Source organism: Clavelina lepadiformis, chromosome 4 (genome assembly GCF_947623445.1).
Source record: "Clavelina lepadiformis chromosome 4, kaClaLepa1.1, whole genome shotgun sequence".
Classification (NCBI taxonomy): domain Eukaryota; kingdom Metazoa; phylum Chordata; class Ascidiacea; order Aplousobranchia; family Clavelinidae; genus Clavelina; species Clavelina lepadiformis.
Genome location: NC_135243.1, coordinates 16,665,067 through 16,688,716, shown reverse-complemented (window position 1 = coordinate 16,688,716; position 23,650 = coordinate 16,665,067). Strand labels below are relative to the sequence as shown.

General features: G+C 33.8%; 3 protein-coding genes across 4 annotated transcripts; 1 reads left to right on the top strand and 2 right to left on the bottom strand.

The window, feature by feature from the left end:
- The first annotated feature begins 1,382 nt into the window (after positions 1-1,382).
- Positions 1,383-12,518, top strand: LOC143451275 (E3 ubiquitin-protein ligase TRIM71-like). 2 transcript variants are annotated; one of them, XM_076951715.1, is made up of 13 exons: positions 1,383-1,674; positions 1,822-1,910; positions 2,051-2,559; positions 5,691-5,825; positions 6,603-6,715; positions 6,968-7,142; positions 8,003-8,126; positions 8,282-8,510; positions 8,699-9,029; positions 9,366-9,548; positions 9,816-10,002; positions 10,140-10,312; positions 10,528-12,518. In XM_076951715.1, exons 3-13 carry the CDS (start codon positions 2,143-2,145, stop codon positions 10,744-10,746), a joined length of 2,286 nt encoding a protein of 761 aa, XP_076807830.1. In that variant the 5' UTR covers positions 1,383-1,674; positions 1,822-1,910; positions 2,051-2,142; the 3' UTR covers positions 10,747-12,518. The 2 variants fall into 2 exon arrangements, with proteins under 2 accessions (XP_076807830.1, XP_076807829.1); XM_076951714.1 differs by lacking the exons at positions 1,383-1,674; positions 1,822-1,910 and having other exon boundaries at positions 1,949-2,559.
- On the bottom strand, positions 3,471-5,112 carry LOC143451277 (uncharacterized). The gene is made up of 2 exons (XM_076951718.1): positions 4,038-5,112; positions 3,471-3,920 (listed from the first exon to the last, which is right to left on the bottom strand). The coding sequence occupies exons 1-2, from the start codon at positions 4,363-4,365 to the stop codon at positions 3,553-3,555; spliced, it is 696 nt and encodes a 231-aa protein (XP_076807833.1). The 5' UTR covers positions 4,366-5,112; the 3' UTR covers positions 3,471-3,552.
- Positions 12,514-21,664, bottom strand: LOC143451276 (monoacylglycerol lipase ABHD2-like). The gene is made up of 9 exons (XM_076951717.1): positions 21,525-21,664; positions 21,158-21,368; positions 20,828-20,995; positions 20,542-20,725; positions 19,674-19,760; positions 19,439-19,543; positions 16,546-16,615; positions 14,757-14,841; positions 12,514-13,576 (listed from the first exon to the last, which is right to left on the bottom strand). Exons 1-9 carry the CDS (start codon positions 21,636-21,638, stop codon positions 13,407-13,409), a joined length of 1,194 nt encoding a protein of 397 aa, XP_076807832.1. The 5' UTR covers positions 21,639-21,664; the 3' UTR covers positions 12,514-13,406.
- Positions 21,665-23,650: the final 1,986 nt, after the last annotated feature.

Genomic DNA, 23,650 nt, shown 5'->3' with positions numbered 1-23,650 from the left:
AAAGAGCAAGTACATGACGACACCAATTGCATGGTGCAACTCAAAAACAGCAAGCTGCAATTGGTGACGTCAAGAGAAAAGTTTAACATATACTCAGTTAAAACTGCTATTGGAAATTTTGCCAATAATTATGCCTAAATAGATGAACCAAAGATTATTCAGTAATATCTGGTTGAAAACACATGTGTACATTCATCAAGCTTGGATGATTCTAAAGTTCTTCCAAAATTTGGCTTGTAACTTTTACCCTGCTATAATCATGTCCTTACACTAAATTTTGTGTAAAACACCGTAGCGCCTTGCTTTACTAGGTACCACAAACGCAAAATCGTATTTTAAAATTATTCAACAATTCAACGAATCACAATTGAATTGAAAAAGTTAGACTATAAGCGGCTTGGCTGAAGTCTGTAGCTAAATTAAATCGATCTTCTTCTATCTTCTATCGATCGATAAATTCGATGTTAAATTAAATCAAGTTTGTGTGTATATATATATATATATATATGACTTAGTATGTTATGGTCTAACTATTGAACAGTTCGTAGTTAAACAACTAAATTAAGCTTATTTGTCACGAAGGATCGGCCGATTCGAAACCAAACCCAAATTGGTTCGCCAAATATCGTCTTTGTTGAAGGTTCGGGCGAACAGAAATACTAATAATGGTGAACCCGAATGAAATATTACTTATAAATTTGGGACTTTGGGAGAAAATGGTGATCTCGTTTTCCGGCGAAAGTAAAATAGACTCAGCAGTAGGCTACTTACAATGAAAGTCATTTTCCCTACGATTTTGCTTTTTCAATCGTTTTTAAAGCATTTACTTTTGAAACAGAGCGATTTGTTTATCGATTACGTCATGTTACAAGCAAGACTTGACAACTTCTGGAAGAAATTTTATTGTTTGGTTTTAATACCAATAAATTCGGGATTCTTTCAACTCGACCTACATGATATTCGGGTTCCCACGAACCTGAATATTCTTCCTCGCTACATATCCCTATTTTTCACTGTGTATAATGAGTCTGTAAACAACTTCTTTGGTTTAGTAAGCGATGGACTTCATATTGAACGTCTCAGTATGAACAAGCCCGTAGCTAAATCAAACTAAATCAAGCTTATTTTCACTGTATAGAAAAAGTCCGTAAACAACATCTTTGATATAATAAGCGTTGGACTCTACAGCGAACATGATTGCAGATGGTCGATAGCTGGAAAAAATTCATTTCAAATTTTGCCAACCAAATTGGTAAGTCCGTTTATTTTAAAAAATCCGTAAAAGTCCGTACATTTTCCGTCTTTTACTCCTCCCGCCTACCTGAGAAGTAGGTTACGCAGCTCGTTGTTAAAGATTGGTCGTTGATGTGCAGGCTCACCAGGCTGTTGCTGACAATGGGCATGTAAAAAGTGGATTTAGTTATTTAGATTAGAAATTAAAATAAGGTTACTAAGTTATACCACACAATGCTCGTTAATTATTCGTGAGCATGTGTTTTATTGTGTTAGCTTATAGGCCTAGCTATACAACCAGACAACGGTTAGCACCCTAACTTTCGCTCTGCACAGTTAGGTTAAGCTAATGGCGAAAAATAAACAATAGAATACTGGTATCCTTTAAGTAAGGTTAACAAGAAACTGTACAAAGTTGCTTGGAACGTACGATATTTTCAGGTGAAATTTTCTTATTTTATATCTTTAGGTAGGCTAGCTAGAACATTACGTAGACAGTAGATCAAAATAATATAAACTTCTTTTTGAGCAGTAACTTCCCAAAGAAAAAGCTTTTTGCCAAATATTTAGGCATTGTTTTTTCCACAGGCTGCCTGTTGCCGAATATGGAAAAAGCTAGCGTACCTAGCCTAGTTCGGTAAACGGCTAACCGGTTTTTCAGAATTGAAATTGTAATGGTTAGTTTTAATTATTGTTTTTTTGCTAATATTTACATTTTCAATTTTTTGTTACCAGATTGTCTTTTCTACCTCAATTGTACATATATAACTTTGTTACGTCACCAAGTGGCTAAGGTTATTAAATCTCTGAGTTATAGGTGACTAGCTTTTCCGGAACTCAAAGTTATCAAGTATGGAGAATTGCCCTTATAATTTGGAGATGCATTTAGTACTGGCTCTGTGAAATGCAATGGAAAACTCATTCAACAATTTGGGCATATCATCGAATTTAGTACAAAGTTTAACAGATATCTCCTTAACATCCAGTCATACTGCTCCGGTATCACCGGTAAATGCTTTTAATAGCAACCCTTTTTCCCAAAATGACTTTGGCCTTTCACAAAGTGCATTTATGGGTTTGGGATCGTCTCATGACATACCTAATTCTACTGACGTTTCATTTTCTACCGCACTTATTGGAAATATACTGGGTTCCGTGAATTTACAAGATGACCTAAAAAGGCCAAATTCAAAGAAGAACACTTGCAGCTGTGACGATCAAATTGTGGCAGAATACTTTTGCCATGAATGTAATGACCATCTTTGCCAAAAGTGTGTCTCGGCACACCACAGAGTCCGCCTCACTAAAGATCACAAAATATTCAAGGTATGACCCCCACTACAATTTGCAATACTTTAAAAAAAGCATCAAGTTGGATGATGAATTCGCTATTTAACCATGTAGCTTACAAAGTAATTTGAACATAAGCTAAATGTTTCTAACATATTTAGGAAACATTGTAACAATTTGGCTACTGTATATACATTATTATATAATGAATATAAAAGCGTAAATTTCCATTGTCCACTGAATAAATACATTTATTCACAATTTATGTTGTTATTTGTTATAAATAATGTATGCTTTGTTACACCTAATTGACAATGATTACAAAACTTTAGTAATAGAGCTGCTGTTACAAAAGTCTGGCACAAATTGCACTATTGGTATTAAACAACCAACCTTTCGTTTTTATGCTCGCAAAATATCGCTGCACTCACTATATGTAAACCCAACTGAAATGTGTTTGTATAACATTTTTAAGTTGAATTATACATTAGCCAATGTATTGGCTATTATCGAATCTACGCCTTTTGACGAATTTATCTTATAATGTAAGCCTTGCTTAATTTTTACTTTGTTTTGTGATAATTACACCATGTAACACAAAATTTGTCCATGGGTTAAAACTATTATTTTCTAATTTAGTATGGTCTAAATCAATAAAAATGAGCATTCAAAAAGTTCAAACTTTGGTTCTGACTTTATGAGATCAATTTATTGGAATTTTTTGACTAGTTTTGCTTTTTTAATGCCTTTGCTCCCACTATATTTTTTTGAATCAATAGAACGGAGTTAAATCTAATTTTAGTTGTTGTTGTTGGCTTTGTCATACTGAAATAATAATAACGGAAAATGTTGTTTCCAGAATCTATTTCTAAAAAATTACATAAAGCAGAAAAACACACGTATGCAAGGCGATTTTGCTACACAAACACGAGACAAAAGCCTTAAGGCCTGGTGCTATAGGTATTTATTCAAAACTGTTACAGAGCAAACCTACGCTGTCACTTAAAGCACTCAAAACTTATAACTTAATCACAAAGAAACATTTTTTCGAGATTGGCGACGATATGTGAGTTCACTTTCACGTAAAAGGTTCCATATATAGTCCCCCATCATATTTTCGTTGTACTGTCCTTGATAGCGTTCCTCAAAATACCTGATATCTTGATGAAATCTTTCACCTTGTTTTTCTGAGCAGTCCCCCATGTTATCCTTAAATTCATCAAGATAAGCATGTAGTACGTGTAGTTTCAGCGACATCCTGCATCCCATCTTCCAATACGCATCCACAAGTTCATCGACAAGTTCCATGTAATTCTCTGTCTTGTGGTTGCCCAGGAACCCGTTAACTACAGAAACGAAAGAAGTCCAAGCTCTCCGTTCAACCTCAGACAGCATCTCTGGAAAATTGATGGAATTTATAAGTCGCTTCAGTTCAGGTCCCACAAATACTCTAGCTTTGGTTTTTGCTTCTGACAATTTTGGAAACTGCTCTTGAATGTGCTTGAATGCGTCACCTTCTATATCATGGCAGTAGCATAAATCATCTTTAAACGTGAAGAACACTGAGAAGCCGCGATGTCGAGTAATTCGAACACTGTCATCCAGTAAGTCCCATTGCTTTAGTCTGGAAATGAGTAGCTCAGCATTCAACTTTGTCAATGACAGTTCCCTGACAAGATCGTTAATATCTTCTTGGTTGGGGTAGTAGGGCCACCTTTCACCAGCAACTCGGCGTTGGAGACAAGCAACAGATGATTCATCTGTTTCAGAATCTGTAGAGCTTGCGAGTGCTATGAAATGTTTATCGCTCAAGGGTGGTTGTGACACAGGCATGTCAGTCATGTTATGGGGTACAGGTGCAATAGATGACGGAATGTCAGGGTACTTGATAGAAGGTGCATTCTTTCCCTTCCGTCATTTGCTTGGGTCCACCATACAGAAGTAGCAGTCTGTGAGATGGTTTGTGGGCTCACGTCAGACACAGGGGATAGCAAAACGCATTGCTCTTTTCTCTCCTCTAAACCAACCTTCTAGAGTACGACAGCAGTATTCACATATGATGTGTGGTGCCCAACGTTTATCTTGATCACCGACTGGCATGCCAAAATATGCATGATAGGCTTCTGTCGCACGGCTGCAACTCTCCAGACAGTGCTTTTTTGCAAAGAACTCACCACACACAAAGCAGAAGGAATCTGAGTACTGAGCTGAGTACTTGCAACCATGGCTAACCATAGCACACTTTTAACAATTGCGATAAAACTAACAAAACCAGTAAAGATTCAATAAGAAAATACATCTGCTAAAAAATATCAACACAATCAGTCACACTACCTTGCTAAAACATTAAAATACCTTAATCACCTTAATAAAACTAAAACCAATCTAAATACCTTAAAATACCAATCTAATCAACATGCTCATTTTCATGAGAAGTAGCACAAATTTTAAACTAGCCGTAGAAACACAAATCCAAAGTTACGGTGGTATCATAAAGATTTTTCATGTATTTTCGGTAAAAGCAAACAGAAAATAGCAATTATTTGCCAAGGACAAAGAAAAAATTTTTTTTTGTTACATAGTGTAATGTTAAGTAATGCTTGGTATTAGTACCGGTACTTGATTACAAAATATGTTAATCCAATGTGAATATGTTAGCTTCATTTCCTACTTTCATATCTATATATATACACTATATATGAGTACAGGATTACATGCACAGTCACACAAAATGTTTACACAATCTACAAATCATAATAAAAACATTATTATTACTGAATAGCTGTGCAGGTTTTCAGAATCTCATACCCCAGATGCATAATTAATGTGGTGTTGAACATTTCGCGTTTTTAAAATTTCTTAGATAGGAAACATTAAAATTGTACTAATAGTGACATTATAATGAAAACCGTAATAACGTAATGTGGAAAAAAATTTGTTACATGACCACATAAAATTCTGTTATAGTTCATAAGAAAATAAGTATATAAAAACTTTTCCTTGGAGATTATTGAAAAAGTTTCACCTACACATAGGAGATTATGACAGCCACTTAAAACAGTTGTTTGTGCCACATCTTGACCCCTATACTCGTATTTTGCACACCTCTTCTGTCTTACATTTGTAGAAAAGATACAAAGATAATAACTTAACATTTTTGGTTTCAGTCTTCTGATTTTTTGGATACTGACTCCGTTACTTCGCTGCCATATCTGCTATCTCCTCCAAGTGAAACAGCCAGCAACTACTGTTCCACACATGCTAATGAAGTTCTACATTTGTTTTGTGACACTTGTTCCGCTGTAAGCAATATTTGTTTTTACTCATTTCAAAATTGAATCTGATTTCTGAATGCATATACAGTCGAATCCGCTTAATTCGGACACCGGTTAACCCGGACAACCGCTTTATTCGGCCAAAATGCTCGGGAACGGAACAAAAGTAAAAATTGAACGTAAAAAACTCCTGTTAATTCGGACAATTCTCCGCTTAATTCGGACACATGTTCGCAATTCCATCGTTAGGTTATGAAACTTACGACACAATAAACAGTACTTCGTTCGTTTTAAGACAAGATGCAATTGCATTATGAGCGATTATGGTGAAACAATGACGATCCATGCAGTAACAATCGACAATGAACTCATATAAGGCCGTGCCAGCTTCATAGTCGCTTTTACTTCGGTACAATCGCGTCCATCTTGTAGGACAAAATTGTACAGAAAAGTTTAGGACAAAAAGTGAAATTGCTCACTAAAGTAAACGAAGACGTTTTATGCGATCAGTGCCAGTTACTGCAGTATAGCGCAGCTGCAATTCATTTATTACGCAACAGTACAGTATTTTAAATGCGATTTTTGCCTTTACGCATGACCATGAAACGAACAATTGATTTTCCGCTTAATTCGGACAAAGCCGTTTCTCCGCTTAATTCGGCCAAAAGTGAGCGGAACCAAAGTGTCCGAATTAAGCGGATTTGACTGTAACTATATGCTGTTATTGTTGTGACTGAAATTTTTAAACTGTTTACATTCATTCTAAGGAGAATTTCTAATTTATGTCATTTGATTAAAATACAGGCTGTTTGCTCCCAATGCACTTTTCATGATCACAGTGGTCATAGTTTGCAGTACCTCAATCAAGTTGTGGAGGGCAGTAAAACTGTCACTATGTCTCTACTCACTGATGCCAAGTAAGCATTAAGCAAGGGACCAGCATCCCAAGAAATTAGTTTTCAGTTCATAACAGAATTTTGTATGTGATAACAGCATGTATGGACATAATTGTTGTATTTTATATGAAATATGTATGGATTTGTGATTCAATGAAAGCTGTTGTTTTATATATTGGTATCTATATATCAAAGTAATATTGCCAACTCAATAATTCTGATTTTGAACAGAAAAAATACTTACAGGTTGTGTATTGTCTTTAACCTTTGTAGAAATAGCCTTCAAGGTCTGGAAAATAGCATTGGTGACATCAAAAGAATGCGTGAAAGTATTTTCAATCGCAGCAAAGTTGTGGAATCTGAAATTCATTCTGTTATGCAAAAACATAGGGCTGCTCTTGACCAAAGAGAAAGAGATTTGGTCAGAAGGGTTGAGCAAATAAGACTGGTAAGAATTAACTAAGCACTTGTTATTCTGTATTATTGGTTAATATATTTCACTGTGCTACTTTGAATACGCTGTTGGGTGTGAATAAACAAATTTAATACGTGATGTTATTATTACTTTTATTGTTTTTAATAAGCTTTGAAACTATTTTGTTTTGTCTTATAGTTACACTTACACTTGACAAAGCACAAGCTTGTGAAAACTCATGTAAACGTATAAATCACAATTTACCTTTGGTGTTAACGAATTCTGCTACTGCCTTTTAATTTATTTATATATATATATACTATTGACGTAACATAGTCATCCCGCCATCAATGCAAATTAATAGTATTTCAATGGTTTGTTTCGTATTCTGTCTGAGTCTGATTTATCATTATCCGATATATTTTTTAAGATAAATATTATATACTTTGAAAGTATGAGTCAACAGCAAATATATGAATATTGCTTCATTTTCTTTTTTTGCACAAGCATTATAAGTTTGCAGCATTATTATATTGTCCTTTTCAAAATTAATGAATACTAATGATTACTGTTTTAATGCGTTTATTCTATTGTGTTTGTGGTACAGAACTATGATTGTAAGCTTTTATTTATACTGGTTTAACTGATTAAGCAAACTTTATCGATTGCATTTTGCTTAGTCACAGCTAAACGCTGCCATAGTTAGTGCGTTCCCTCATTATTTATTATTGAGCAAAAGTCGTTGTTTGCTTTATTACTTTTGTTCACTTGATAGTAAACAGGTGGTCTCATGTTGCTCGGCCTTTTCTTGGAATTGACTACAATGCTTACAAATTCAAATGATCTCCACTTACAGCAAAGGCTAACAACATTTGTATTTGTGTTTTTTACAGTTTAAAAGTCGGACTTTGGGTGCTCAAATGGAATCCCTTCGATTGTCAGCGAGAAAACTAAAAATTATAATTGAAGATGTTAATAGAACCCTATCGTCGGGAAATAACATCGAGATATTAAAAGGTGTTTTCAGAAAATGAATAAGTTTAATTAATTAATTAATTAATTAGGACACATTAGCAGTCTACACTCTTAAAATAATTGGTGTAATTTTTTGGTGTAACAGTGTATTTAACTTCATTTTTCATTTTGGTTAAAATCTTCTACATCTTTATTAGCAAAAGAGAAGATGCAAGCCGGTGTCAATGCATGCCAAAGTAACATTATTTTGGCCGAAGATGAATGCCTAATTTTCTCGCCACCCGAATCTTCACATTTTTTGGCTTTAAATAATATAGGAAACGTAAGAAGCTCCATCTGTGCTCAACAATCTGTATTAATCAAAGATGGAAATTCATCAAACAATTCTTTGTCAGGAAGCTTAGTTTCATTTACAATATTGGCTCGGTAGGCAGTATATCCAGCTTTTTAATTAGTCCTTGACTTGCAGAGATATTTAGATTTAGAAGTTGATTTTATTTATTTTTTTGAGATACCTTGATGTAAGTTTTAAATCTACTGTACCTTATTAGACTATTGTAATGTTTTTATGTTTATGCTTTCGATACATAATTCTCTATAAATTTAATTTACAGCGATCACACTGGAGAGGCAAAGGTTGCTGGTGGAGATCTTTTAGAGGTGAAGATTGAAAAACCAGATAATAATGTGTTTATGTTGGATGCAATGGACAACGGTGATGGTCGCTACATATTTCAGTTACAAGTCACCCAGGATGGGGATTATGTGATTTCCGTGAAATATCGGGGCATTCATGTTTGTAAAAGTCCATACATTTTAAATGTCAAACCATGTGTAAATTATGCCGCTCGTGCTGCAACCTGCATGCCTATTTTTACATTCGGAAAGGAGGGAGATAAGCCAGGAGAGCTGTGTAGACCATGGGGGATCTGTTCTGATGCTCAAGTAAGTAAACAGGGGTGTTGATTTTATACGTTGTAAAATTTAAGCACGGCTAATTTCTTTGCACTTGCACTTGCAAAAGAGAGATGCACTTTTGCTTTTATGACACTTCGAAACCAACGCAATAAGTAGCATAAAGATTGACATTGAAAAATAACAGTTTAAGGAATTAATACTTAAACTGTTTATTCCAAAATATTTTTCTTTGTGTCCATCTCTATATACTATAGTGTTGTTCTTAAATATATTTATGTACTTAAATGTGTTTATTGCTCAGTGCCTGGCTTGGTATATTTTCTTGTCATGATATAAACTTTGTTATTTGATTATTTTGTTAAGGGCAACTTTATTGTTGCTGACAGAAGCAACAACCGGATACAAATATTTAAACCTGATGGAAACTTTCATCTCATGTTTGGTACTTCTGGGACACGTCCAGGTCAATTTGACCGGCCGGCTGGTGTTGCAGTGGACAAGAAAGAGCGTATTATTGTTGCCGATAAGGATAATCACAGAATTCAGGTAAGAATGTTCATAATGGGCAGCTCTAAATCTTTAGCAAAAACTAATGAGTTGGTTTGCTAAATGTTGCATGATGATGATAGTCACATTTTTAAGATTAGCAATGCCCAACTAGAAATTCAATGGTTTTGTGAAGGTCAAACCAAAATTTTAAAAAGTTAATACTGTGGAGTTATTTTTGTATAGGTTATCAATGAAGCCTAATTAATATAATATAATAAATATATATGTATATTGTATATCTTTTTATTTGTTTTTAATGTTCAGATTTTTACTTTTGACGGATCTTTTATATCTACCTTTGGAGAACGTGGGTCAAAAAATGGACAGTTCAATTACCCATGGGATGTTGCTGCAAATAGTGCTGGTGTTATTGCTGTAACAGATACAAGGAATCACAGGATTCAAGTATTTACTAGTGATGGTTCTTTTATCAGCAAGTATGGCTTTGAAGGTATGGTTTCTGGCTTTTGCATTGTTTAATCCTGAAATATTGCTATTGCTAATGTTAATTTTGTTTAGCCGACAGCCTTTCTATCCTTTTGTATGTTACTGGTATGATGTTTTGAAACTGCAATACTATATCTATAGGAGCAATGTGGAAACATTTTGATTCACCAAGGGGAATTACTTTCACCAATGAAAATCAACTGGTTGTAACCGACTTTAATAATCACAGATTGGTTACAATTCAACCAGATATGCAATCTGCTAGATTTCTTGGTTCAGAAGGTAGCCAAACCTTGCAATTCCTTCGACCTCAGGTATTTGTGAAGCTTAGCGAATAACTCAGCTGATTTAACAGAAAAGTCAATAATAACTTTGAATGAATTATAGCAGCAGAGTTTCTGTTGTGCTTAAAAAACATTGTTGGGTGTGAGTAAATCTGTGAAAAAATGTTTTAAAATTACAAAGGAAATTTTGATTATTTCCAACAATCAATGTGCTCTGCAGTTGCATTAACAATTCTTTTGATAAGGGAGTTGCGGTTGATGAAGAGGGTAACATTGTTGTTGCCGATTCGAGAAATCACCGTTTGCAAGTTTTTACGTCATCGGGTCAATTACTTGCTGTGTTTGGCGGTATAGTGCACAGTGAACATGCAATGCAAATGGACCGACCTTCTGGAATTACGGTGACACCTGATGGTCGTATAGCTGTTGTTGACTTTGGAAATAATCGCATAATGGTATATTAAATGACAATTGCTGGCTTGGTTTTAATGGACTGTGGTACATAATTTTCTCACAAGTTTGGTTTAGTGAAATAGTGGTCAGCTAGTAAGTAAAAAATTTGCATCATATGAATTAATTCATCTTTTAAAGAAAGTCGTCTAGCTTTAATTTGATTCCTCAAACATTAGCGTGAGTACTGAATATACAGATAGTACCATTAAACCATTTGGACTGTACCATTTGGTATAGTAACAGTAATATAACTAAAAAATTGCATAAACTATGTGATGTTAAACATATAATACAAAATCGATTTTCAGTACAGAAATAAGGTGTAAACTGTTACGTGTTATTTTTTTTAAAATAGGGAATTGTTTTAGTCATTATTTATCATTCCCTCATTTATTACCCAATTGTTTACCAACAACTCCTAACTCTAATTTTGATGTTATTCCTTTAATTGGATCTTTAATTTTGTCAAAGTACAATTATGAATTTTCAACACAGCACATATTCTTGTAGATATGATTTGGCATTGTGTAGATTATGACTACAATTTGTTGCAAATAGTAAGTATATCTGTATAGAGGTGTCAACGAAAAGTTCTAAACTGTTGACGTAACTGGTTTGCAATGTGAATTTTGTCAACACTTCTTTTGTATATATTTGGTCATTATAAAGATGGCATCACCGTCATAACATCATTAGTCCCTTTTTTATTTTATATTGTGGAATACTGGTATATACAGAAAAGCAATTCCGGTAATTGTTTCGGTTAAGAAATTCAACCTCTACCGTATAAACGTATCCAAATGTGCAATAGTTATTTAAAATGTTGGATTTAAAGTTGTGGGAATTTGCATTTTTGTGACTTCGCTGGTTGGTTCAAGTGGTGTCATCTTTACATAGTATTTTATTGATACATAAGCAAATTAATTTCTCATCTTGATCAATTATGTTGGTCATTTCGTGTCCAATTTTAGTTGCTTTTGTTTCAAATTTCACCTTTCATGAAATTCTTTGCCATGCATCTGAAAACCTGTTTTTAAACTAACTAAAACTATTTATGTGTATTTAAATCAACTTAGTGCATAGCAGTACTCCACTATCTCATATATTATTTAACTGTTGAAGTTTTCCTAGAAAACAGTGGTCCTTTCTACCTCTTCGGAGAGTTTTAATAATACCTCAGAGTTATGTCCTTAAAGGATTAAAATCATGGTCCACTTCAAGATATACCTCAGCGGTTATTAAAGTTTCAGGAGAATTTTTCTGTGACTTTAAGTCACTAAACATATTTAATCCCTGCCTTGTAGAGACGTCGGTTACTACCTCTGATAATAACTTCATCTTTTATACATTATGTAATGACCAGATTTTATGACAGTAAACATACCGTGATTTTATTTTGATTTGTTGCACTACCCTGACGTAAATTTTATTGTTCGCTTCCTCAATATTGTTGTGATGACGTTTGTTCTCAACTTGTTTGCTGTTTATGGCATTAAAATGTGTAAAAATGTTTATAAAAGTTGTTGTTCTAACTGATGACTGTATTAAATAGTTCCAGTTAGCATGCACTTTGTTTTATTGCCACAAGTTCCAGATCAAACATTTGTTGTATATATTGTACATAATATCTGTTGCTGGAGAACGACCTTTAATTGGCATATCACTTTAGTAATACGTTTTTTGTACTGAACCCTATTAGCACCTAGTGTGACACAGTTATGGAGTGTGTCTTTAAATTTCATGAAGAACATGGTTCATTGTAAATAAAATTCGCATACCTCAATAGACATTGATTTTATTAAAAATTGTGCAACTTACAGTAAAGATTCACAAAATTGAATAGTGCTTAAAATTAAAGTTATACTAAACAAACACATGAGAAGTGCAACACATAAAATTGAAGCCTGGTTTTTAAGGCTTGGAATAATAAGCAATGAACATTAGATGTTAATAGTTATACAAAGCAACTTTATACTGCACATTAATACACTGCAGGCAATCTGATGACTGAGTACATACATTACAAAAATTTTCCACAGTAATATGATGCATATAATTCATATAGTTTCCTAAACAACATGAAGAACACATTCTGTACATTAGTGAGAAGTGTTTTACATATTATATTAAGTACTAATTGATGCACTTTAAACACCATGATTGATCTTAGCCACAGTCTCTTGGCTTTACAATAGCATTGTATACTGCATAGTCGAAAACATATGATAGTAATAAAAATGTGTATTTGGCTGGCCCAGTGTTTCCAAATCGTTTTTAATCTGCAACCCTCTTTCTTGCAAACTCATCATATGGCCAAAACTTACTATTATTTGTTAAAGAAATAAAGATGTGGTATTACATTAGGGGAATTACACGGAGCGACAGGTGTTTAATGTTTTTCGAAATACATTTTAGTGAACACGTTAGTTCATAGATCATAATCTTTGATGACCGATTAAATTATAAAATGATCAACATCTTTGCGACTCTCATAGTCTGCAGGAAACCAAGAGAGTGGTAACACCAAGTTAGTAAAAACTGGGCCAGGCCATCTCATGTGCAACCTAAAACATTCACAATGTAGCAGACATTACATAAAATGACTATATTAATTGAATTTTATATATGTTTAAGTATTAAATATAGGATTATAAAATTTAAAATCATTGGTTCAAAATTGAGATGGCTCGCTGCTTGTTGTTATGTCCAACACTGCCTCAATGTACTCCATGATAAAATTCTCCAACAATGTTATGTCATTTGGCCAATACCAACTCCCTTGGTAGAAGCCAAGATGCCCACCATGTTTAGTGGTCAAGAACAGCGCATTGTCCTTTTTACCTGGAACAATAGTTGATATTAGAATAGTTCAGCGAAAAAGTAGCTTAACTATATAACAACTTAGTTCATGAAAATGTAGATGCATGATTTCCTACAAGCAATACTTCACTTAATTCCGGTGCATTACTTATCATTACTTATCTATATTTAAGGCCATAGCAACTACGATGTAGTTTCTTTTATATTCTGTTTGCACCAAAAGATGATTCTTGCAACTATTGGCTCGATAGCCAAGTAGTTTGATCGGTGGCCTCGCAATAAATGCGGCTCCGGTTCTGTGTTTGATACACAGTGGCGCCACACCCTTGGAACACCCTTAGGCAAGGTATTAATGGCATGTGCTCCTGTTCAGTGGATTTGGCGGACAGTTATAAATTTGGGCAAAACTATAAAAAATGTGTTACAATTGAAATTGCACAAAGACTAGCTCGGTAACCGAGGCTCAACCTACGAAAAATCCTCGCCAGGTTTAAGTGGGGAAAAGATTTTCCTCAGTCCAAGGTTAAACATTATCATCATATCATAATCAAATCATGTTACTTCCCATAATATATACAGTATTGATTACCTATTTGTGGACATGTCCTCTAAATTTCCCAACACACTCTTTTCTGTTGTTGATTGTGATATTCTTGTGTAAATTTTGTTTAGCTTTGGAACTTTTCAACTATTCTGTAATCGGTGATCATGCTAACCTGCCATTTTATTGCACAATCATATTAATGCCATGTTGTAAACCCTTTTGGTTTTTCTACTTTTTCCTGCTTTTTGATTGCTTGTGACCATACTCTTTATTGTTTTTCATTATTTCTGTGACCATAACTGTAACATTTTGCATTGTAATTTTCACTTCACACAGTTTATTGGTGAAAACAAAACAATACAATACTAATGTCCTGGCAATATTTTCGAGTAAAAGTACAATTACTTTTTAGACTGTACTAATTTAAACTACCTAATGTGTTACAATCAAACTAATTATATGACCTTCATAAAGCATAAAATTTAATAGTGCTGACAATAACTTAATGACGGATATCTAGGAAAATGCAGTTGTTAGGATAATTAATTTTGCTGGGAGTGGCATCTTCCTTTCTTTGAAAAGGTATAGGAGCATACTTTCGATATTTCTTTAATCTAAATTAACTTTATTCTCCCATTTTCATGGTTAAACACTTACGGCAATACTTCATGGGCACATCATGTACATCGGGAACAACCAAGGGATCATCTTCGGAGTTCAATAATAGAATTGGAATATCAATCTGCAATGGTAATAAGTAGGGCGATTATTTTTTGACTTGTGTTAGGTCAAAAATTGTCAAAATCGTTTAAAAAGTCAAAATCATTTTACATTGTACACATTGTAACCTACTTTATACTGTTATAAATGGCCCATTGTCTACTTATTGTGAATCAGCTCTTGCTTCGGGTTTGCTTTACATCATTTATCTTTAGTTTAGACAAATGTATTGAACAATTTTTGTTGTGTCTTAGTTGCAGTTTTTTTGGCAGTGATTTGTAATTAGCTCATTTCCCTTTTCAGAATAGGCTAGGTCTGTGTTCAGATTTTTGCCCCTCTTTACTACAATAAATTTTAACTTTTTGTACAATAATGCGTAATTTAACTACTTGAGTTCTTCATACGTCAAAATTTGTCAAATAAAAGTTTTTTCATGTCAAAATTTGTCAAAATTTTCAATTTTTAGGTCAAAAAATAATCGCCCTAGTAATAAGGTATTTAGCTATATCTGCAGTAACAGTCATTTTTATGCAAAGCTTGAAAATTTTTGCTTCCTACAATTTTGAAATGCAAATTTTTATTATTAACATAATTCAACACCAATAAAAATGGAGAAATTTAAATAAGTTTTTGACCATTGTTATGCAAACACTTGGGGAGGCCCACAAAATTTTTCAAGTAGTATCTTTTTAAACATTGGCCTAAACGCAGAAAGTTGTGAACCACTTAGAGACAGTTAATAGTTGGTTAAAGACAAGAACAAAAATGCGCATGCTTGAAATCAATACGCACACACCAACCATATCTAATGATTTAAAGTGCATCAGTTTTGTTATCAAAATTACTCAGTGGGATACTGATCTAGGGAATGATTTTGCGCTTTAGAGAATCCGGTTAATACTGAACTTTGAAGACAAAAAGGTAAAACCTGGCAGTACATTTCGAAGCTTTCACATGGTTACAATGAAGAGCATGATTATGTCTACTATAGTATATGACAAAATAGCCTGAAAGCGTTTCTGAGAAGTAGGCTCATCATACCTCAGTTAAAAGGTATGTTATTTAGTACTATCTCGTTCATTATCACATAGATTGCTCATGATTTGTTTTATAAACCAATGACAGTGTAAAGAATTAATGGTCATGGAAAATTTGGTTCAACTAATAATGCGGCATGAATTGGCATGACTAAAACACTTTTTGAAGTCCAGTTGATGTTATTAGGTTACAGCATACATTATAGTATCATACCAATTGCTTTTTTTTAATAGCATGCGCTAATGAACGGGAAAAAGTGGCAAAGTCAAAAAGGCTTAAAACGTGTTCAAAATAATTGAAGTAATAATTGCTGGTAACCACTAGCACGGTCACTAAACCCAAACTTAGTTACTAAACCCCTAGTTATTAAATATGTGGTTTTCAAATTCAATTTAAGCAAATAGAATAAAATTTGGTAGAAATAAAATTTGTTTTAGCAGACTGCCAAGTTATTTTTGTGTCTTTATTACATTTAGTGCTAGTTTAACAAAATATCATGTATTGTTTTACTTCGTTTTCTTTTTTGTTTTAGAAATGAACTACCAAAGATTATATATTAATTATTTTTTTACATTATTTGGCTAATGGCATTTCTTTAAATTACTGGAAACTATTTTTGTATAAATTGTTAGTGTTATTTTGGATTAATTTCACTGGTTGCTTGTACAGTATTACAGTATTCACATACGTTGTCAATGACATCAGCACATCCACATTCCCCCATGTATGCATCACGGCTAGAAAATCCTCCAAAATGTCTGCATAAAATAGTTAGTGTTTTAATGATCATGTAGTTACATATGATAGTTACATGCAAAGCTAGACATAATAATACTTTTACACGTACCTATTGATAAATGATAACATTTACATGCTATTTAATACATAGATGGGTATCTTCATATGTATACATTGTAAATTTTAATTTCCCAACAAAGAAAACACCAACGCGATTTAAAACGTGTAGCACCACCAGTGTGCATTTCAAAACATTGTTCTTATGTTTTCGATTCTAAAAATACCAACGCAGCAATCAAGGTAGAAGAATATAATTATGTTACTTCTTTCAAAATTACATGGAAATTCCGGAAAGGACTGTAACATCATCCACATGTGTCAGAGTGGTTTGATAGATAGCTATGCTATGACATATTATGACAACTGGTCAGAATGTTATTATAGACCAGTGTTTCTCAAACTTTTTTCTGATAGCACCCCCTGGACAAATTACTGACTAACCATCAAATGTCCATTCGAAAAGCAGGAAAAAAGCAAGTGCACGCTTGCAAAACCAGCACAAAAATTAGCCTAAATTCATTTAATTTTTGCATTTAATTAATGTTTGATGGGTAAATTTCAACAACTAAGAAATTTCTAACACAGTAAGACAATTCCTCTTTCAAACTGTGTAATCGCTTTTCTTTTACCAATATCATTAAGCAAATAAATCGAACATTTACAACCCTAACTCCTGCCATCAAATTGAAACCAGGTAGCAGGCAATATTACACCATCCGCCACTCAAGTCAAACAAAGCTTTACGTCATACACAGCAGCCTGACTGAATATTCTCTATTCAGCAAGAATTACCACATTATCTGTCACAGAGCTCCTATAGTCACAATCTTTCTGCATCGTATTCTTTTGAAGCAAAAAATGACTAAAGTCGCTTCGTAATCCTGTTCTTGTAACTGCCCCAATTTAACCTCAGCACCCCCCAATTGCCCAGTTTTGGAGCACTGCCCCTTTTATGGTCGCAAACGCCCCCAGGAGGAAGCTGGCGTCCATTTTCGGAACAACTTTTGTAGACAGATGAAAGAAATTTAGAGGAATACTGGCATGTTTAGCAAAAATATCGCAAAGCTCCAAAATACTAATGGTATGTTATTGCATTATTTTTTCCCAAACTCAAAATGGGACATTTTTAAACTAAATATCTGGCTACAAACTGACATATTTCCTATAATCAGCAACATGAACAGTGTTATTCGATCGTTATCGACCACATCGATACTAAGAGCTAGATTCAAATTGTATAATAAATAAATTAAATGCTTTGTAATATGGTGACAATAAATGCTGCTTTCATGATTAACTCTCACTTCTTCCATGCTGGTAGGTGTTATTAATTAGGTTTCCCTTAGTCAGTTATAGCTTGTTTTATCGTTACAAATAGAGGATATTTCAAAAATATATATAATACCGTAAAAAATAATTTTTATAATAATAAAAATGAATTTGTTAAAAACAAGAAACAGACAGAGATGTAATTTTGAGGTGGCAAGAAGTCATATCGCCATTATTTTTATTTTTTTTCGTCAGATTTCATAATGCTGTCTTTGACCATCTTTTCACCAGCTACCATTAATACATAATTCTTTATTGACAAAATGCAATCCCACTGCAAATGTTTGTAACATGAACTAAATAGATTGTGACAGTTTAGTTGAGTACTCAGCCAAGTAACTGTTTAGATTTGTAGAGGCTGAAAAATTTTGTTTTGTCCCCATCACCCACGCCCATCTCAAATTCACAAATATGTCTTTGCCTGACATAAACTTGGAAATTTATAATTTGTCACTGCTTGGGTCTCAACCACTTAACTATTCTGAGTACATAGCCAGTTGGAAGTGTTTTTTATTCTTTTAATTTATGACACTTTGCCCAAACTTGAACTGTTTTACAAAAATCACTTGAACAAGTGCATGCATTTAATTGTTAATGCCAAGTGCTTTGCCAAGTCTTCTAAGACAGTGGTTCTCAACCGGTGGTCCGCGGACCCCTGGGGGTCCACGAAACGTTTTCAGTTGGTCCGTGAGAACTTCGAAATTTGCAACATAAAGTACGAGTTTTTAAAATTTTTTTGCTGTTTATCATTGCTTTTTGAAATAGGCTTGAACATTTGCTTAATTGCCTATTGTGATGGGACAATACAAAAGCTTATTGAGATTTATCACCCGCAGGGAAGGCCTATTGTGATGCACTAGATTGCGGATTATACGAGAAGACAGCTGGATACAGTGATTTTAAGTAAAAATATCCGCATAGTTTGATGTTATTTTGAATGAATAGCGCAGTTGTGCACCAAGACTATTAAGTAAAACTAAACAAAGAAACATTTAAGTGCAGTCTCAGAACCCTTAGTTTGCTTAAACTTCAGGGGTCCGCCACTGCTTTGACAGCAGCAAAAGGGGTCCGCCAAGATCAGAAGGTTGAGAACCACTGTTCTAAGACATATCAAGCTGAATAAAAATTTACATATTAAATAATTGCAAGGCACATCAATGAAATTTACATAAGCTAGCTTGTCTTTGTTTGTAATAAGTATCCTATGTTATAAGTGTGCTGATAGTAATGTTTATAATTATTCAATTACCGGTATATAAGCTACTTGGTCATCGTAACTTAAATGCAGGAGATGAATAACAGGCAACTGATTTATACGAAAATACATATACGACCAACAAGAGTATATGAAGTTTGAAACAGTGTGTAAAACAAACATGAAAGCGTGAACTACATAAAGAAAAACAAATGAAAAAAGTCTGTTATTTAAAAAAAAATTTTGATTTGTTTTTTACCTTAGCAATCCATCTTCAATTTCATACATACTAGTAGCAAACTTAACTTTGTTTTCATCATATGATCGAACTTTTTCATCATCTTGTACATGAAATAATTCCCTCCTTAATTTAAAAAAACCTACTTAAAAAGTTATCATAATGAACTTACTTTACACCTTTACATTACAGGTTCTTAAGCAAAAATTGATAAAAGTTATGAATGCAACAAGCCTTGAGAGAAAATACTATTTACCAATGAGGTTTTAATGTCTTTTTGAAATTCAATGAAATCAAATAACTGTATATCTTCCGGAAACCTTGATTTAATGCTGTTGTAGATCTGAACAAGTACATAAAGGTATAATATATTAATTAATAGCTATTTGCACAATGATCAACAGCCATTTAAACACACAACCAACAAACAACAGTAAGGTCGTTAAGCTTTGTGCCTTATTGTTCAAACAACAATGTAAGTACAATGTTTTATTGAGGCATTGCATTGATGCAAGGTGAGTATAGCAAAATGAATCAAGCTGAATTTCTGTTAAAACTGGAGATTTACAACTACTGTGTATCTGGGCAAGCTGTCACTTCATGTCACTTTTGTAGCCATGTGGTTAGGATGCTGGGCTTGCAATAATGCGGCCCATGTCCAATGCCCAGTGGTGTTATAGTTGTAATGCACTTGGCATTAACGACGCTTGCCCTTGTTCAATGGTACCGATGAACCGTTTGAAATTTGGGCAATACAGCAAAATATAAAAAATCAACAAACAAAAATGTATGTACTAATCAGAACTTTCACCATGGCTAGCTCAGTAACTGGGGCTTGATTGATAAGGAATTATCGCCAAGTCTAAGTTGTCCAACAACTTTCCTCAGTCTGAGGATAAAGACTGTGATACCAAACCAATTCTATTTTTAAAAGCTAATTTGGGAATCATGAAACATTATCATGCCCATTATATTGCATCGTAGTTCACATCTGTTGCACTTGCACAACATATAAACATAACCATTAGATAATGGTGTAGACCGTATAGTAACAGGAAATACGGTATTGGTATTTAACATTTTTGTTCAGCAAAATACTACAAAATAACATGTATGGTACCTACCTTAGGCCATCATAGCCTTGACAAAGACTAAGTGCACATAAAACTGACTCCTGCCTGGCTTTATCCTCACCAAGATACCTTGCAATAATATTCCCACCCATACTAAAACCAACTATGATGAAAGTTGAGCTTGGGTTTTTTCTTTTTACTTCGTCTGCCATCGAAGCAAAATACTTTGTTTCACCTGAACATTTAAACAGATTACTGTTCTATAGATCCAAAGTTAATTTCTTTCCACTAAAAACTGAGCTAAGAATATCACACAGATGGAATATTTTCATCATACCATAAGTAAATATCTTGGGTGATGTCAGTTTCACTGAAGGAAGCACCCCAATATGATTAAGAACAGCAAGATGGTAACCCTTTTCGACGGCATATTGCACAAATGTACGTATGTATTTCTTTTCCGAAGAATTACATATTCCTGGACAAACCAATACTGTGCAGCGCTCTGAAAACAAATCAGCTCAGGACTATGTTTATTGTTTAGGACGTGAATTTAATAACTTAATAATTAATTAATCCACATGATACCATATACAAAATTACAAACTAATTTGTGGATCTAAGACATACACTCCAGGCAGTAAGGTTTATAAAAAGGTTTACTTGCCTACAAATTTATTCTTCTGGGAAGGTTGAAACACATCATATGTTACAGTTTCACCACTAGACATTGTAATCATATGACGAGTTCCTCTGGGTGTGGGTGGATTTATGCGACCAAGTTTTCCATATATTGCCGTTTGAATGTGACCACACTTTCCCCAGAACATTGGAGGATGATATACTTTCAAAAATGAGGCACATCTTGAAATTACTTCCTGTCGAATAATATAATGAATGTCTTGAGACTATAGAATACACAATTATGTAAGTGGGGATGACTGATGGGCATAAAAATGAAAAACCTCAACTCAAATAAAGCTAACTTGTATAATCGTTCATCTACTAAGTTGATCAAAATTTCTAAAAGTTACCTTTGTGAAATGTGAGCCGGAGTGATATAACCTGGGCTTAGATGCCGTATCAAATAATCTTAAAAATTTAATCCACAGCATGCAAGTGAGCCCAGTTAGTAAATACACAAACATTGTAGCCAAAGCTAATCACCTATCACCCTAACCAAAGATAAAAAATCAGTAACAGGAGTTATGCCAATCATCCCAAAGAGTGCAGAAACTTACGATTACAAAGCTTCTTGTCACACAATCATGAGTTAAGTTTAATAAATTATTATTATTTAATTATTTATTATAAATTCTAATATAATTATTTAATTTTTATAATTTATTATAATTATTTAATTTAAATATTATTATTAGTCAGTCATTGTAAATCTATGATGAAAAATAAGAACAATACCGTATATACTATATCTTTATGTATATACAATATATATAACAAAAGGATTGTATTGTAACAGTAAATGTCCTGGGCCTCCTTGCTAATTCGTAATAAGTATTAACTTGGTTGTATTGCAAAGTGTTTTGCTGTCAGTAGCCTAGGCCTATATTGACTGATGTCTGATATGGTATATTCAGGGTTGCCATGCTAACCTTATATCTAAGATTTGCCCTTATTTTGAAGGTCTGTGTCAGTTCGGAAGAGAGTCGGAAAATAATTGTTACGTAACTATAAATTTATCTATCCTAACATAACACCTTATCAAAAAACCCTGTGAGCCTGATAAGTTTCCATACTTTCTCATCGAATTTTGGAAGCAGGGTCGTAACCAAAAGTGCGGGCGCTATTGTCAAATAGCAACCTTCTGTTTTCCAATAGCGCCTTGCTAGCTGCTACTGCTTGCTGACTCATTAACAAAAAGGCTGCTTTTCGTAACGTGTTCAGTAGCAGGTCAGTTTTTCAACAAAGTGAGCGGCTGATGTGGATTTTTTCTGAGAAAGAAATGTACATTGATTTTTAGCAAAGAATATTGCATTGAACTGTCTAGGCCTATGTTTCTTTTATTTAAATACATATAGTTTGGCGGTTGCTGTTTTGTTTTTACAATACAATAACTGCCAAATTATGGTAATTAATTAGGGTTGCCATACCGTCCGGAAAATTCCAGACATGTCCGGAATGTAGGGTTAAATTTTGCGTCCGGGAGGAATTTAAAAAAATGCTCAAATGTCCGGAATTTTATGATGGGCGTTTTGGGGGATTAGAATTGCGGGAATAATCCTGTAAATCAGAGGTGTCCAACACGTGGCACGCGACGAGTCTGACCTAGACCCTAGCGGCCTAGCCTAGAGATCAAATCAGAAATAGCCCAATAGCCTAGTGAATTCACGACACTATGTTCAAAAATCCACTCCGGTATACAATGGATAGGCAAAGCATTGCTACTGTGACGTCATATTGACAGACAATGTGTTCATACCTCATTTTTTAAAACCGCTAGTGGGCACTAAAGAGTGTCCGGATTTTAGGCCACGAAAATATGGTAACCCTAAATTAATATATGTTGCTATCTGACTCTTAAGAATGATTACAAGGTTGCGAATTCTGTCTAGAAACTCCTAAACTTCAGTTGAATAGTTTTTATAATTTTAAACGCTGAGAATCTGATTAATATCGATTTTAATATTCTGCATTATTACTTCAAACAAACAAACAAAAGTTACAACAATATTATTATTTTACAGAAAGGTTCTAAGAATTATTTAACAATAAAGGCGCATCACACTACATTTCATTTTGACTTAAAGGATTTAAATCACAGAGTTATTACAATCTATATCGACTCATCAATAGGACTTTAAATTTCTAAAGTGAACATTGAAGAACTGATGTTAGACAACGACATCAATTTTTCTAATACCAATCCTAAATAACCCGACTAATACATAGCATGCATGGTACATTTATACCATGAAAAAGATAATAAAGAAAGAGAATTCAACTTGAAGAGCAAAGCGTTTTTCAATACAGGAAACAATATGTCAATCAACAATGTCTATCTTTTTTATCTTAACACTGCTGTTAATACGAGGTCAATCGTACAGCTAAACATGTTTACTAATAAGCACACAGAAGTCATCAAAATGCAATAAGTTCAAAAGTGCAAGCAGAGGTAAGCTCGCGGAACCGACTGTCAATC